At 41.1% G+C, this 17,810-nt stretch overlaps 1 protein-coding gene across 4 annotated transcripts in view; it reads left to right on the plus strand.

Moving 5' to 3' along the window:
• Nucleotides 1-17,810, plus strand: part of GOLM1 (golgi membrane protein 1) — a 102,816-nt gene that overhangs the window by 58,057 nt on the left and 26,949 nt on the right. For all 4 annotated transcript variants that reach the window (XM_043515147.1, XM_038402289.2, XM_038402291.2 and 1 more), the window contains 2 exons: nucleotides 15,390-15,444; nucleotides 17,650-17,752. In XM_043515147.1, the coding sequence (XP_043371082.1) occupies nucleotides 15,390-15,444; nucleotides 17,650-17,752 (158 nt within the window). The remainder of the gene's footprint in view (nucleotides 1-15,389; nucleotides 15,445-17,649; nucleotides 17,753-17,810) is intronic.

The raw sequence follows: 17,810 nt of genomic DNA on the forward strand, positions 1-17,810 counted from the left end.
CTTTAGAATTCATTGGTCTTCTATTTTAATAATATATACATACTAAGAAAGCTGGTGAAATCCAGCTGGTGCTGATGGAAGTGGTTGCTGGGTTAAGCTTTGAATATCCTCATTTCTGATCTTGTCCTGCCACTTGCTATGGAACATCTGATGAATACGACAATAATTGAAAACATCAATGCAGTGGTCTTCAGTCTTCCTCAGGACCTTCTTTTCACATGCAACAGCCTTTGTATAACTGTGGTTCTCTGCAGTTTCATGACAGGTTTGATGTCATGACATCACCACGGAGGCCGCTACAGGGATGGAAACATGGTAGCATCTACTGTTATAGGAGTGTTCACATCTTTCAGCGTTGTCTTTGACTCTACCCAAATATTTGACAGTTGTCACATGCTCGACATCTCATCTGGGTTGTAATCTCGAGCTGATGGCTGCTTGATGGTAATGTCCACGGACTTCGTTTTAACTGAATAAAAAGCCAGACTGATGTGCGCTGCTGTTGTCTGACCAGATTGGCCTTCAGCTGCAGCCTTTGCCAAGCTGAGCCAACAAAATTATGTCATCAGCATATTCAAGATCTCAAAGTCAAATGGCGCTCAGCTTCCTGCCACTGACAGCTGCCTCCTCAAGCTTATCCATTAACCAGTCAATGCCGATATTGAACAATGATGGTGACAGGATGTAGCCTTGCTGAACAAACTCCCATGGAAACAGAAAACCATTCTCTGTATCTACCATTAATTTGAACAATGCTTTGCATTCCACTATAGAGTTCTTCTGTCAGTGATGCTGTCTTTCCAGGGATGCAGTTGCCTATTAGATCCCACAAACTTGCTAGATGCACTGAATCAAAGGCCAGATGGAAATCTCTAAAAAACGCTGTGCATGCTTATTAAATTCAGCCATCTTCTCAACAGCTGCCTCAATGTAAAAGTCTGGTTGACCAGTGGAATGATCAGGTCTAAAGCCACACTGAATCCCAGCACTTTACCACAAAGTGCATTGATGATTCAAGACATTAATATTGAAGTGATGATTTTCCCTGGAACTGACAACCACTTAGTACCACTATAGTTGCCTTATGGCCTTTACATTAACTTCTAAAATTAAAAATAGCAGCAAGAATTACAAGGGTGTTTGTATTCCCTTGTGCTTACATAGATGGTAATGGTTGTTGTATGTATGCGAAGGTCTTGCATATTGTGCACTCCTCCACAAACCCAATATGATTAGCAAAAAAGCTCCGAAGTATTCAGATACTTTTGCAGAAGAACTAGAATCTGTGAATTTTGAATGCTTGGGGCTGGTAATACTGCTTTAACAGATGGAAAATTCTTTATATGAAAAATGACACACACCTACTTTTTAAATAATATTGTGACATCATTTAAATATAGCTTTTCTCAGCCTTTTGTTACTAAAGTTCACTAGGGAGATGTTCGTTGCTCAAAGATTTCTTCTTTTGGAAACCAACCCTGATCTAGTAGCATCTTCCCCACATTGCTGCTGGATGACTTCTACTGATGGGAATAATTTTTGGGTTATTGTTCCTGTTATGGAGTGCCTTCTGACCTACACTCTGAGTTGTGGCCTTCGGGTACCATCAGATCTCAGCAGACTGGATGTAGCTGATTAAACAGGAAAGTATAGGAGCTGTGTTAAGATAGATTTGGGCTCCACTGGAAATTGTATGGCACCTTATTCTGGACCATAGTTTGCTATTCAAAAACTTTGGATGGAAAAATACATTGTAAGTTAGGAGATGCAACACTTACAAACAAAATCAGCAGCGGGCATTCAGACACTATGGTGAGGGAGGCGATTTTAAGAATCTAAATAGTGTTGGCTTCTTGTTACACCCCAACGTACTTTTTTAAAAACCTTGTTAAGTTTTGTTTTCCTTGAAAAGGCTTGACAGACCAGATTTATTATGTATTTATATATTTTATTTAAAAAATTTGCTCCAGTTTGAAATGAATCCTTGGCTGTTTTAAACACAATGCTCCAGAAAGGTGTTAACACTATCTCAGATGTTAATGTAGACAGAATCCCAGTGAGCACTTTCTTGTGGTTGGATTGTTGCCAGATTTCCTGTCTAGTAGTGATGGCTGCGGCTACTGATGTGTCCTGTGGGACCTATTTGCCCTTACTTTTCTCAGTGAAGATACCACTGTTTGAATCTCTGAATATACAGCTCCGTAATGCTAGGTACAACACCTCCCTCTTTATTTTTGGCATCTACCCATATTACATTTCTGCTCCTCAAGCAGCAGTGTCAAATAATGTCACCAGAAAAATGACATTACACTCTGCCTAACACATAGACATCAGCCCTTATGATATTTTGAAGTAATGTGAACTCTTGCATTTTACAGTTCCTTCCCTTTGGTAGATTCCCTCTGAACTGTTGGATTGTTTGATTGTTGGATCTCTGTTTCCAAAATGCTTTCCTTTTTATGGTCCCTCCTAAAATGTAGGCCTGGAACATTCAGTAATGGAATACTTCCTAGGGTCTGCTGTTAAAACTACAAAGCCAGCATTGTAGCCCAAGCTATGTGAACATTAACACAGTGGGCTCTCTGCTATCCTCTGCTTTTGTGAACAGAGAGTAGCATGTTCCAGCACACTAGCACTGGAAGGTGTGCATGCACTAGCCTGTTATACCTTCCAACTCTCCCATGGAAACCGTTTGTGAATGTGACACGTGTTCAGTCTCTGCCGCTTCAAATGAGGGGGAGGGCTGATTTCCATGGCCCCATGTTCTCAACTTCTCCCTCTCCCCTGTGCCACCATGTTAGTGATCTTGGCACAAGATCATACTGACTAAGCTGACATGGGTTCCCGCACTGCAGACTGGAAACCCTCCCGGAGAGGGAAAGCCGATGGAAGCATGGTTGCTACAGGAGTGTGCTGCTCTGCAATATTGACCTTGGCCTCCAGTGGAACCCCTGTGTACAACAGTTCTGTGGACTAAGCTCCCTGTCATTGTGGAGATGGAGGGCAACCCTGCCTTCTATGGTGAATGAGGAAGAAACGGAGGCCAGTTCAGTTTCCTTGTTCCTAGGAGGGAATGACGTGCATAAAAGAACACTTAGCCCTTTATGGGAGAGCTTATACATTAGTACATTACTCCCTTTCTTCTCTCATACCCATGCATTTTGAAGTGCTTTGACTGAGAAAAGAGTAATGGCTTTACAGATGGGGAGAGCTCTCAGAAGGAATGCTCCAAGCCCTGAATTTTGGCAGTTACGTGCAATATGGTTAGCTAACTCATATTTCAGGCTGTTCCATGAATGATCAGCATTTCCACAAAAACCTGATTGAAAACCAAAAGTATCTTATGTGAGAGAGAGGGGATTTTTATTTATTTGTTTATGTTTTTGCAGGGCACATGTGTGGGGGAAATAGGGAGAGTTCCATGGGCCTGGGAGAGAAAGTTTTTACCAGAACAGACTCTCAGGTAACATGCAAGGTCAATCTATTGCTGCAGTTCTTTATTAGACATATTACCTTTCATTTCATTGTCCTACTGTCTGTGTGACAATGGATGAATAACTTTCAGGAGTTAATTATGCACTGGATTAGTAGCATATCAAATATGTATTGCCATAATGGCAGATAGTATAACACAGAAGATTTTTGGAAAAGAATTGTGAGCTCAAGAGAGCCCATCTGCACCTGAGATCCTTCTTCCTCCACTTCCCCAAGGACCTGCAGGATGGCAGCTTGCAGGGTGGCCTGCTGAGCAGGCTGATAACATCGGGGCTGCCCCTAGCTCCTGAGCAAGGTCCGCTGGGATGAAATCTGCTTAAAATGGGTCAGATGCTGTCAACATCCATGCCCTACTCCAGTGTCTGGCAGAGAAAAAGCACCATGCCTTTTCTGAGGAGAGGCAGACTCTATACAGGGACCCCTTTTGAGGTCAGCACAAAAGACTTCTCCATCGTCATGCTACATACAACTGATGCCCCAGGGTGGTTGGAGTCGGGGAGGAGGGGTTGAGGTTGTCTACGGGGTATGAGCAGGAGAGTCACTGGTTGCTAGGGTGGATGGCTGTTCAAGCAGCTGGCTGCATGAGGATCCGCCTGAGATGAAGGCAGTAAAGCTGGTTGGGAATTTTTCAACAATTTTTTTTGTTGGAAAGTGCTCCATATTCAAACCGAAAACTTTGCCCCTTTTGTGGGAAGTATCATCTTAACTTTTTGGGGTTTCATGATGGAATTTTGGGGGTGGGGACAAGAGACCATTATAACCAGTAGCCCAGTGGTTATGGCATTCAACTGGGATGCAGGAGACCTGAGTGTCTCTGCTGTGCCTGATTCAGAGCAGGAACTTGAACCCAGATCTTCCACATCCACTGTGAGTGCCCTAACCATCTGGCTGTAGAGCCAGTCTCTCTTCCATTCTCAGTCTTTCCTGTTAGAACTGTTCAAATTTTCAAGGATTAATGTAGATTTGGCAAATCACTTATGGCAATTCAGACAGAAATAGATTGAAGAGAACAGGAAGCTTACATGAAGTCTCAATGAAGACAGATAAGGAATCAGAATTTCAAAAAGGCACTTTTGAATCCATTAAATAATTTTTTGAAGGAGACCAATATCCTCTTTAGTTATCACTCAGCATTCATTGCAATTAGGATGTGCATAGGTCCACCGTTTTCTGTTTAAAACAATAACTGGAAAAATACCCCTTTTATATGCTCTATCCATTTTTTTTTAAATTGTTTGGATAAACAGTTAATGCATGTTCTAATTTTTTGTTGTGTTTGGATTTAAATAATCCATTTTAAAATTCAAAATAGGAACACTAAGTAGTTTTTTAAAAAACTTAGTTCTACAACTAAGTAGTTTTAAAAAGAATACTTACAACAGCTTTGTATATTGGATGTGGAATACATTTCCCCATTGCTTTTTCACAGCTTTTCACAATATGCCACAATTGTTCTTCACACCTCCCTTGGGGAAAGGTTCGGTTCATATTGCATGCATCTGAGAAGTATACCTATCAATATGCTTCATTTTAGTTCAGTTAGTGAGAAACCACAATGTGGAGAGAGGGAAAGGATGTTGTCTTTAATACCCTACTGTTGTCTCTATCACTAGCCCTATATGTTTCAGCATTTATAAATGTGCATATTAAATACTTTTCACCTACATTAAATATGCATATTTACAGAATGTATTTATTCAGCTTTCACTGTTAATTGGTCTGAGCCTTTTAGTGTTATTCACGTGAACATTAGAAAAAAGCAATAAATAAACTTCAACATAAATACCCACAATTTTTCATTCTATCTTGTAAATCAGTTTCTTAATGGAAATACAAACACATCCTTAGTTTGGGGATGTGAAAGAAGGTACTACCCCTTTAAGGGACAGGCTGGAGCCTACAGCCTGGGGATAATTCAGCAGACTGTGCCCCACCCTGGGATTGAGCTATTTAAACACAGGAATGGGATACTGGGAGAGAGGGGAGTAGAAGCAAGGCAGGCTACAGAGAGTGGTGATTTCTCTTTCTGGCATCAGGAGACAAGCCTAACCTGATTTAGAGACATGAGTATAGATGTTAAATTTGGGAGCGCTGAACTGAGGTCCTGATGAACTGTTTGTGGTAATAATTCCTATTCTGAAGCCTTATTAAAAAGGGAACATGATATATTAATGTGTGTTGGCTTCTCTTTGTCCCATCTGTCAAAGCAATTCTATTGCTGCCTCAATCAGGGGAAATTGCGGTGGAGCATACATATGTACCCTTGTGGCTTGATGAGGTGTGCCCCACACAGCACACCTACATGCTTTCACACGGGGACTTACTGATTTTGTGCTGAAAATCTTTCTGTTATGCCGTCTACAAAATCAAATAGCAGTAACTTCATGTGGGATTGTACATTGCAATAGTCCTGTTTAATTTTACTGTTACCCTGTTGTTTACTATGCCAAGTTCTCCATTTTTAAAATGGTCCATGAAACATGAGCCAAACTTACCCTGGGCATATGGTGGTTTTTATCTGAAAACTTTTCTATTTCTCTGGGTTACATGACTGGAAGGAAAGGGAATTTAACTTATCAGCCCTTCTGCACCCAATAATTTTGTCTCCTCATAATTACATGAGCAGTTTCATATTAGAAATTTAAAATTTTTTCAGCATCACTAAGTAATAATATGGACTAGTCCTTTTGGATATTTTGAGAGGGTATCCAAGGTACAATCAAATTATTCTGACTTAGAAAAGAAAATGCAGTACACTTGCATTAACTTGGTTAGCTTTTAAATACCTTTTTATAAATATTTTTAATGTGCTCTTGGAGCACACTGCTCAGTATTGGCGCTATTGATTGGCTGCCTTTTTTTTAGGATTATAGCAGTCTATCAAATTCATAACCTGATTTTTTGGTTTAGTTCAGTCACTCACGCTAAGCAGGTTTCTTTTCCTTCTTAGAGGCAGATTAAGAAAAGGTAAATATATCATCTAATTCTCTAGTACGTCAAGACTCGAATTGTAAATATTTGACTATAAGGAAGCTCATATGGCTGCAAAAGACTATTTAGTCAGACCTTTGTAATAATCTGAGCCCCTGAAGCCAAATGGAAAAAAAATGTGTACAAAGAGAATAATAGATAAATGTTATATACTCCTAAAATATAACATAAAACTCATAAAATATTAATGCCCAAATGTTAATGATATGGCAGAAATCTATAAAATGACATTTAAAGTTGTCTATCACTTTGTTCTTGGATCATGTTGTTTGGCCATGTTATTTGAGAGGTCTTAAGTAGGGAATGATGCTATGGGCTTTATACTCCTCTTGTTTACACCAGTTGTATGTTGGTGTTAGGGAATTTAAAGTCACCCATAAGTCTTTTTATGTCAATAGAGTTGCACCTGCTTACAACGGTGGTGGACTTTGTTAGCATTAAAAATTGTACTGAGTAATCATACGCCTGTGCAAACTTAGAAGGCCGCGTGCTCCCAGAACTTCTTTGCCTTTGCAAAGCCAATGTCCTATTGCACGCTGCTTTTCCCCACTTCCTTCTGCTACTAATATGGTGTGGGGGAAGGGGGAGGAGGAATAAGAAAAAAGGTATCTTAAAAGAAGTATCTTCCTTGTTAAGCTCTGCAGTGTCACCATTTTTGTGAAGGGTGCAGGAGTTGACCAGGTGGAGGGAGGGAGAAAGGTGAATAAGCACTACAGTATGAGAAGTGTAGGCCGGAACATAGCAAGTTTGTAGTGTTTGTGTTTTCATGAGAGTGTCAAAAGGAATGGATTGTTTGTAGAGTACGGAGAATGGGGAGGGATGGCAGGAGGTAAAAGGCCATGAGCCAGAGGAAAGTTATGCAAACATTGTAGTGTCCCCCTGTGATTCAGTTTCATCCTCCAGCTCTACATGGAGGTGGTTTGGAGCTTTACGACTCTGCTTTGCTGGGATCACTATGTCACCCACATCCAAGGTTTGTGGTTCAGTCAGGGAATCCACATCAAACTCTGGTGGTGTCACATCTAGCAAACATATGGTCAAGCTCTTCATAGCAAGAGCAGGCTGTAGTACCTCTCTGTACAGTTAAATTGTGTTTCACGTGGCCACTCGGAGCTCTTTTTCCTTACTGCAGCACTGGAGAGCATCTTGGTTATGCCCCTTTCTGAGCAGCGTCGATGATACCTGCTGTGACAAAATTCCTCCTCTGCCTTGGTGGGTCCTGCGCTCTTTGGCAGATTTGCTCACCTCAGAGGTTCACAGCAGCCCTCAGTTTGGCCACTTTTGCTAGTGGCTCAAACCTGCCATTCACTCAGCAAACCTCATCACTGGCCAGCATGGGGGAAACAGAGAACAATCTCCGCAGTCTCTGTTGTCCCACTTAGTGGGTTGGAGACAGCCAGATCCCTTTCCAAATTAGGCTCTCCAGCTCACGAAAGCTTATGCTCAAATAAATTTGTTAGTCTCTAAGGTGCCACAAGTCCTCCTTTTCTTTTTACTGTCCTTTTCTGGTGTTGCTCACAGACCAGGTCAACTCCTCCTGTGTCCAATCAGGAGTTGGGGGGGGATGCGGGGAACACAGGCCCACCCTCTACACTGGGTTCGAGCCCAGGGCTCTGTGGATAGCAGCTGTCTACAATGTCTCCTGTATCAGCTGCGTGACTGCGACAACTCCCTGGGCTACTTCCCTATAGCCTACCCCCAGCACCTTCTTTATCCTTACTGCAGGATCTTCCTCCTGAAGCCTGATCATGCTTGTACTCCTCAGTCCTCCAGCAGCACACCCTCTCACTTTCTGCCTCTTGCATGCCCCCCACTAACTGATAGGAGGTCCTTTTAAAACCAGGTGTCCTGATTAGTCTGCCTGCCATATTTGGTTCTAGTATGTTCTTAATTGGCTCCAGGTGTCTTAATTAGCTTGCCTGTCTTAATTGGTTCTAGCAGGCTCCTGATTGCTCTAGCGCAGTCTCTGCTCTGGTCACTCGGAAGAAGAAAACTATTCATCCAGCGGGCAGTATATTTACCTTCTACCAGACTCCTGTACCCCACTGGTCTGGGTCTGTCACACTGCTTGTATACCAGTGCCAAGATACAGATGGACAAAATAAAGCTCCTCTCACCAGAGCTCAATAAAGTCCAGAATCTCAGTCTGGGGCCATGGTGCAGCAGCAGGAGGCAATGTACGGGGGCGGGAGTTGGGGGGGGGAGTAATCAGGAGTATGACACACAAGTATTTGTGAACTCCCCACAAATTGGAATTTCAAAGAACTGCACTTGGCTGTATGCAACTATATAAATGGTGATGTGACATCCAATTAGGATGAACCTGGAGCTGTAGAGAGGACACAGCTGACCCAGGGAGCCAGAAAGCAGTGTGGGATACTGGCAGGAAGATCTGACAGATGCACAACACTTGTTACAGGATGTGTTTATAATCACACCTGCTTTGTCATGGGTAAACTCAATCCACCACCATGTAAACCTGCTTCCAAAGGGGGGTTTGATAACACACATTAAAACACTAGATAATATATAACAAAACATTTTGTTTGTGGATGAAGGCATTTTAACAGGAAACATCTCAAGTTGATCTGCAACAAATTTGAAGTGTAGACAAGTCCTTATACATTGCTGATTGTAACCTAAACCTCTGAGCCACTACACCTGCAGGCAGAGCTTTAATTGATTATGGTCTTTCTAGTTTAAATACAGTTCAAATGACTTTGAATGTATTGTGACTTTTTTCAGCAGGGCCAGAAGTTAGCCTTATATTTACTGTAGATTTAGTAGTAAAGTAATGGACTTGTCAGTGTTCTTAGGGAAAGTTCAACCTACTCCAGTCTGTTTTTATGTTGTCTTAAAAGAGGCTCTTATTTATTTCATAGAGAAATGGGCAGCTCTCTGCTTCAAACACAGCATTCATTAACCAGAAGTTCTCAGATGGTCTGTGGATCCCATGCTGGTGGTCTGTGCAAAGCTGGCTGATCATTGTCACAGGGTCTCTCATGTTCCAGTAGCTAAACTGCATTAAAAGAAGCTAAAATAAACTAAATACTTTCCCTTAAGCAACTGCTGTTGAAATCTCATCCTTGGGGAAAGTACATCATCAGCAGAGATGACCCACAAACTCGTAAATGGGAGCGGAGATGCTCTCTTTTAAAATGTATTTGCATTATGAACAAGTTTGAGAATCCCTGCATTAGGCCAATACATAGGTTTCCAAGGCATGGAAATTCAGATTCTGTGCAAATTAAGAATATACTACTGAAAATTTTTTCTGCCTTTTCACACTATATAGTAAAATGGCTGACGAGAGAAAAAGGGTTAATGTACAATAATAGTTGTAGCGAGTTATAGCAACCCCTGCCCAGAGTGCATTTTATTCCATTCATACTGCCAAATGTTTCTTTACTTGTAACTGAATGTAGCAATAATACATATGCTAGATTGATAGCAATGATGACAAAAATCCTGTGTCCACAGAACACACACAGCGCAAGCGCACGCACACTGCTTTGCAGGTTTGGGAGGATAGTTCATTCTTTATGCCCACTGTCTCCTTGGTGCCTCTTTTGAGACTGCTGACAAATGAGCCAATTGTGGTGATGGTTTTTGTGATGTGTTCTGTGGCTCACTTCTGGAATAAGAGATGAACTGAAACCACTGACGGCTGTCATGCAGAATAGGTGCCAGAAGCTGTCGACTTTCAGTGTCCAACAGCCTTGACCACAGTGCAAACACTGAGCTAGAGGTAAAGGGCTTCGTCTCCGATGAACAATTGTCTGAGTCATTCAGTCTGTTCCAAAGAGTTGTTTCATTCAGTGTTTAATTTTATTGAGAACAGGCTGTAACTTCTAGAAAGAATGAATGTTAAAAGTTCAGTGAAAAACTGTATGGCTTAAATGTTTCATTATTGGCTTGAAAATTGCTTTAGACTTTTTTCACACAGCACTCTTGTTCAAAAGTGTAAAATGAGTCTGCAGCATATCGACAAGCCGAAAAGAAATACAATAGAGAAAATATGTTCAGTGACCTTGAAAGCCTTGGGGGAAAAAAATAAGTTCACCTGTTGGTGTTTTAATCTCATGACCTAGGATTGAAAGGCTATGTGGCTAGCGTGCCATCTTTTCAAAATGCCGAGAGAGAAGAGCATAAAGACACTATAAAATTGAAGAATGTTGCCGGACAAATGGTGGGTAGACCTGTGTGGTGAATGGTGAAGGAAGGGAAATTTTAGGATTTAATTTAAATAAATAAAATTTAGTAGCCACCAAATATGTAAACATAAGGCACATGGCTATCCTCTCCCTGATCTCTCCTGGCTTGTGTGTTGTAATCTATCCCACACACTCTTTCTTCTCTTTTTGTCTCATTACTGTACACTCTGTGAGACCAGAGTTTGTGATATTTTGGGAACTACTGCAATCTTAACTAATAAACTATAATAGTAATCAGTCTAGTTAATGTCTGATCAGTTTAATTGCTGATACAGCAACTTTTCCGCTCATGTGAAAGCTACTCTGAAAATACAGATAAACTACAAAATGTTACTTCAGCCAATTGCTTTGGTATTTTTTGCTTACTATTTCTTGTTACAATGCTTCTTTATGTATTAGGTCCACCAGTGGTCCCCAACCTTTCTGTGGGAATAGCATATTCCCATTCCCAGAAGACTGTGGCACGCACCAGACATCACACCGCCAAAATGCTGCCGAGAAACGGCAATGTTTCTCGGTGGCATTTCGGCAGGCGATTCTCCGGTGGCCGTGCTTGGCGGTGGCATTTTGGCAGTGCGGTGTCCTGCGGGCGCAAACAACTGCCCCGCGGGTGCCATTACACCTTCGGGCACCGCGTTGGGGACCCCTGAGGTACACTGTGTATAGTCAGTATTGAAAGCAAATACAGCAATTTTTCATTTTTCAGATCTGTGTTAGCCTGGTTTTAATACAACATTTGCTGTTGTCATGGGAAATGCTGAAGGAATTGACAGATAAAATGGAATGTTACAAGGGAATACCTTTCTGGAGGATATGCTTTAGCCAACGAGTTATTGGGCTCAATACAGGGGTAACTGGGTGAGATGTAATGGCCTGTGATATACAGGAGGTCAGAACATATCTAATGGACCCTTCTGGCCTTTTCTGTGAATCTGTGATACTAGCAGGAATTACTGTTCTCTTTAGGGTAAGTCATTCTCTGCCCACCAATTCAGTGATGTAGCTACTCATTCCATTGCTTTCTGTGTCTCCAATGTGGACAACAGTTCCTACACAGACATGCTTTTCTCCCAGTCACTGTAGCAACTGTCATCCAGCTGGGAGACGCTTCCATCTTTGCTGATTATAGTGTTGCTTTTTGGTCAGGCATGTGAAGACATGATTTACTTGCTTTCAGCAACACTGACTGTAGTCAGGAAGCCTTTCTGCTGAGCGGCTTGAGGTCTGCTGTATTGGGGCACAGCTTGTGTACAGAGTTGCTAAGCCCTGAATTTTCCTTTTCTAGAGGTAGTATGCAATGTTTTATGTGCTGAATGAGATATCAAATCTAATCCTCCTCCTGGGTCTAAATTGACCTGGGTACAGGCTTGGCAGCCAGGCGCACCTGAGCTTCCCATGGTGACTACTGACACTAACTTGTTCTCTGGCCTTTGGCCAAGTTGTTTACCTTGTGTGTGTCTATTTCTCCACTTGCAAAAAAAAAAAAAAAAAATGGGGAGATTGCCTGCCTACAATCCAGCAATGTTGTGAGGATTAGTTAATGTTGGTACAGCTCTTGAAAAATATAAAACTCTAAGTATTAGTGCAGCAACATTAAGAAACAACCTTCTGGCTGTTGTAAACATTTTCTTGTAAATTATTAAACAGGATTTGCTGCAAACATTAAAGTGCTTTTACTAACCAGCTTTTCCTGATCTCTTTCTATATGATCCTCCCTTCTTCATATTTTCACATTCAGGAGAGTACTGCAGCTTTACCAAAAGGGTCTTTTGTATGTGATGCATAAAGGATATGAAGTAGTGCATTTTTTACCTGTGACTTAAGTGACCTTCCAATAACATGTACCTGTGCTTTCCCGTTTGAGATGATTACTACTCACCCTTACCACCATTCTGAGTAATATGAAATTTAGCAGTCATTCTATAATGCTTTCAGAATGAAGCATATTCTCATTTCCATGTTCAAAAATTAGGAAAATAACATAGGAACATAGTGATTTTCATACTGAATTGGACTGCTGAACCATCTAATCGAGTAGCCTGTCTTCAACAATGGCCGGTATCAGATGTTTCCAGTACAAGAAATCCCGCAGTTGGAAGTTATGGAATAACTTCACCATAGGCAGAGCACCATTCATTAAATGTTGCTTTATGTGGTGAAGCAATCAGGGTTTATAATCCTTCAAAAACTCTTGATTTTTCTCTTTTTTTTTTTTTAAATCCTTATGAGTGTAAGTTTGGATATTCTTGTCATCTTTTATGAAACCTGTTAAGCTCTTAGCCTCAGTGATATTTTTGGCAATGAGTTTCATGGGCTGTGTGGTATTGTGCAGAAGAAAAATTTCCTTTTATCTGTTTGAAACTTGCTCCCTCTGCATGAAGATGTGAATATAACTTACTGGTTTCTGTAAACCAGTCATTCTCAAACTTTTGTACTGGTGACTCTTTTCAAATTTTTGGTAAAGCGTGCCTCTGAGTACGACACCCCCACCCTTATAAATTTAAAACACTTTTTAATATATTTAACACCATTATAAAGGTTGGATACAAATCGGGGTTTGGGGTGGAGGCTGACAGCTCACGACCCACCATATAATAACCTCGCGACCCCCTAAGGGGTCCCGACCCTCAGTTTGAGAACCCCTGCTGTAAACAATAATATCTCTGTCATTACATTCAAATCTCAGTTTGTTTGGGGAACTAGATGGTCCAGGGAATTGATGATAGGACACAAATCTGGTTTAGACTGCTAGTGAACAAAAGTAATTACCATCTGCCACGTGTTTGAGATGAACTGATGAACTCTTTCTCTAGCTCCTAGTGAATGGATGATTAGATTACAATAGTCACAATCAAAATTAGCACTATTTGGCATCCTTATCAGTAGCATCAGAATAGCCTGCACAGACTGAACGACCATCTTGATCATAGAAGTGCTCCTTCCAGTGAAGGCAGCCCATATACTGTATGGCAGCAGCACTACTTCTGTGAAAAACTTCTTTCAGGAATGGCTGTATCCTGATCTCTGAAGTCTGTGAAATACTGAATGCATCCTGGGATGAATAAATAGGAATCCTGATAAATTACATCTAAGCACAGCGAATAGATACTTCAGAAGATATACAGATTTATAAGTCTAAACAGGCATGATCATCTGTCATCTTCAAAACTAAACTGGTTTCCTGCACAATTGCTAAATATTAGACATTGAAGCTGAGTTCTCTGTTGGCATTTGTCTGTGACTGATTTCATGTAGTGTTGTTTTCCCCCCACACATTGTGACAGGGTCGGGCCAGATGGCTACAGGAGAATAATAGAAGATAGATATATTAGCCCCAGGTTAAGTAGGTCCCTTTTCCCTGGGTAAGGTAACAGGGAAGGTTCCAGAACAATCAGGAATCTTCTGGAGACAATTAAGACAGGCTGATTAGAACACCTGCAGCAAATCAAGAAGCTGCTAGAATCAATTAAGGCAGGCTAAACAGGGCACCTGGGTTTAAAAAGGAGCTCACTTCAGTTTGTGGTGCGCATGTGAGGAGTTGGGAGCAAGAGGCACTAGGAGCTAAGAGTGAGAACACGGACTGTTGGAGGACTGAGGGGTACAAGCATTATCAGACACCAGGAGGAAGGTCCTATGGTGAGGATAAAGAAGGTGTTGGGAGGAGGCCATGGGGAAGTAGCCCAAGGAGTTGTAGCTGTTGCACAGCTGTTCCAGGAGGCACTCCAGACAGCTGCATTCCACAGGGCCCTGGGCTGGAACCCAGAGTAGAGGGCGGGCCTGGGTTCCCCCAAACCTCCCAACTCCTGGTCAGACACAGGAGTCGTCGAACTCAGAAAAACGGCCAAGCTGAGGGCTGCCGTGAAGCTCCAAGATGAGCAAATCTGCCAATAAGCACAAGACTCACCAAGGTAGAGGAAGAACTTTGTCACAATATCCAATCTCATGTGCATGTGTATTTCTGACCTCCTCCTCCTGCCTGGTATTACTGCCATTTTAGTGTGTCTGGAGTTAAAGATATGGAGATGGAAGGGCATTACACTTCTCACTTGTCCCAGGGGAGGAAAAGAGGGTGCGATGCATCAGGGAAGTGGACTAAATATGATGGTGTGTAATATAAAACCTAATAGTCAAGCCATTTCTTCCTTGATTTACTGACTTTGGTAGAATTTTTATTTGTGTTGTTGGAATAATTATTGTTCTGGCACTTTTCCCCTGCAATCCTGACAGTAGGCTTATTGGTTCTATCTCAAAAGAATTATTGAAAGGATGCTGTTTGGTGAATCTTTCTTTCTTAAAGGTCCACCTGATTAATACACTCTAAATCTGATTGTCACTGTGATTGCAAGATTAACATGAAATGGAGACAATGGTAAACAAGTATTTAGCAATGGACTCTTTAAACTCATAATTCCAGTGAGTAATCTGTTTAAAATGTTGTGGTCTTGTTTTATTTTTAATGATCTTTCATTGATTTATGCCTTGGGTAGTACTAAATTTTTTTCATAATCTAGGAATTGAAATAACATAACTGATCTCAACTGCACCTAATACAGTCTTTGTTTTTTAATTGTATCATATTGTTAAGAAATACATTTTTCCTTTATTCTCAAGAATTACTTGATTACATTTTTATTAAATAAGTGTTTTGATCAACATTGTTTTAATACAATTTCACTTTTTTCCCCGCAGGCTGTGTTAATGAATAACATAACAACAAATGAGCGATTTATCCAGAATCTAAAAGGTACCTTTTATAGTAGTTCTATTATTATCAGACTTAAAGCCAGTTTTCTCAAAGACTCAGTCTTACTCCTATGTCTTTTAGATGTGTGAGCTCTCCATCTCAAAGCCATGAGAAAGTGCAGGAACCACCAGAAACTAGACCTTGACCATGTACAGGTTCTTCATGGGTGCAGGGCTCATGCCATACTGCCTTCAGTGGGGCTCTGTTTAGGCAAAAAGGTCCAACCATGTGGCTCTTAGTGCAGGACTCCACAGCCTTAGATCTTAATGGCAGAAAATAAGAAATATTTATAGTTATAATAAAAATTATAATATTTATAGGATTCCCCTATATTAATATATACTTGAACAACTTCTCTGTTCCCACCTACATAGTATAATCCTCTTTCAACTCTAAAATTATATACTCCTATATATGGATGCATTGACATCCATGGGAGTAATACACACATCTGAAAGGAAAATTTGGCCTTATTATTATCCACTTTGATACTTTCAGAATCATTGCTAGTGAGTTATGACTTCTAGCATTTGGGCCATTGGTAAATACAGTTGTCAGCCTCTCTGATGTGCTCAGCTTTCTGACGCAAAGCTTTCTGTTGGGAGCAAAGCATTCAGGGTGTCACAGCATGATGGAGGAGGTTCCACCACAGAAAACTACTAACTTACAAACAATCCTGCTTTGTGAACTGTAAACTGCTGTTACAGAGGGTGTGATGTTCCCCTCTGATGTTATCTGGACTGGTGATCTGCTAGGTCACTCCAATCCCTGACTCTGGGAACCAGCCTTACCCTGCTCTGCTGTGAGAACCCCCACTCCTGGGCTGTTGACGCACAGCTTCTGGTATGTAAGCTGCTCCTTGAATTGTGCAACTGAATGACACTAGCCAATATCTCCAGTCCCAGACACAAACCTAGGAATCTCCATCTTGCAATCCAGTTATGCCTGCTGGATGCTGCAAGCTTATATAAGTTCGTCAACTTAAACAAAGAAACTTATATGTACCCGGCTTGTTAACCTAAGGGGGGCCTCTGATATGCTTCAAACCAAATGCACTGCTTCCGGTAGAATAAACAAACAGATTTATTAACTATAAAGATAGATTTTAAGTGATTATAAGTCAAAGCATAACAAGTCGGATTTGGTCAAATGAAATAAAAGCAAAACCACATTCTAAGCTGATCTTAATGCTTTCAATGCCCTTACAAACTTAGATGCTTTTCACCACAGGCTGGCTGGTTGCCCTTCAGCCAGGCTTTCCCCTTTGATCAGCGCTTCAGTTGTTTGGTGGTGATGTCTGTAGATGGAGGTGGAAGATAGGGAGCATGGCAAATGTCTTTCCTTTTTATCATGTTCTTTCTTCCCTCTTGGCTTCTCCTCCTCCCCCCTTCACAGTCAGGTGAGCATTACCTCATTGCAGTCCCAAACTGACCAAAGGAAGGGGGGTGACTCACTGAGAGTCTAACAGATCCTTTTGTTGCTGCCTAGGCCAGCATCCTTTGTTCCTGTGAGGCTGGGCTGGGTTTCTCCCATATATGCCTTGATGAAGTGTAAACTGCCCCTCTGCTCTTAGAGAGTTTTTGCCTGGGCTTGCTTTAAGCCGTAAGGATACATTTTCAACCTCATAACTATATACATGAAATTATAACCTATAACATTACTATAAAACAACATCACTATAACAACAATGCTCAGTGCATCTTGAGCCTTCTGAAGATACCTGACGTGACAAATTTTGCATTAGATACCACACAATCATATTATAAGGATAAACATGGGGGTGTAGGGTGTTCCCATGAGGTACAGAACATCACAGTGAGTAGTAATTTTAATTTAGATAAGTCCTAGGAAAATTACCATTGTAGCCTGCACTATAGTGACTAGTCCTTCAGTGACCTCTAGTCTGCTAGGTTGCAGGCCAGAGAATATAAATGAATTAGAGCTCTCCCTTTGGAGGAGGGGACGCAGAGAATGTAGGTTGTATTAGGTAGAAAACTGTCCAATGTCCTCTGTGTTTTTGCTGCTGAGCAGGTGCCACAATGTGACACTATATTTGGTCTACCAAAATATCATGAATTTGAGAGACTGAGAAAAGTAGCCAATAGAACTTTCTCACTATCAAATTTGCATTTTTGATATTTGGAGGGAGGGATTTGTTTCTTACTATAATATTCCATTAAAAATAATAATCCTCTTTTGGCCCAGAACACTTGATAAAGTTACAGAAGGAATACGGAAAGCTACAATTGGATGTGTACCAGTTTCAGAAAAACCAGACTAACCTTCAGAAGAAATTTTCCTATGATATGTAAGTTTGTTCTTTTAAATACATGACTTACAGAATGAAAGGTCATTAGCCAAATTAT

The sequence above is a fragment of the Dermochelys coriacea genome, chromosome 5, assembly GCF_009764565.3.
Source record: "Dermochelys coriacea isolate rDerCor1 chromosome 5, rDerCor1.pri.v4, whole genome shotgun sequence".
Taxonomy (NCBI): Eukaryota; Metazoa; Chordata; order Testudines; family Dermochelyidae; genus Dermochelys; species Dermochelys coriacea.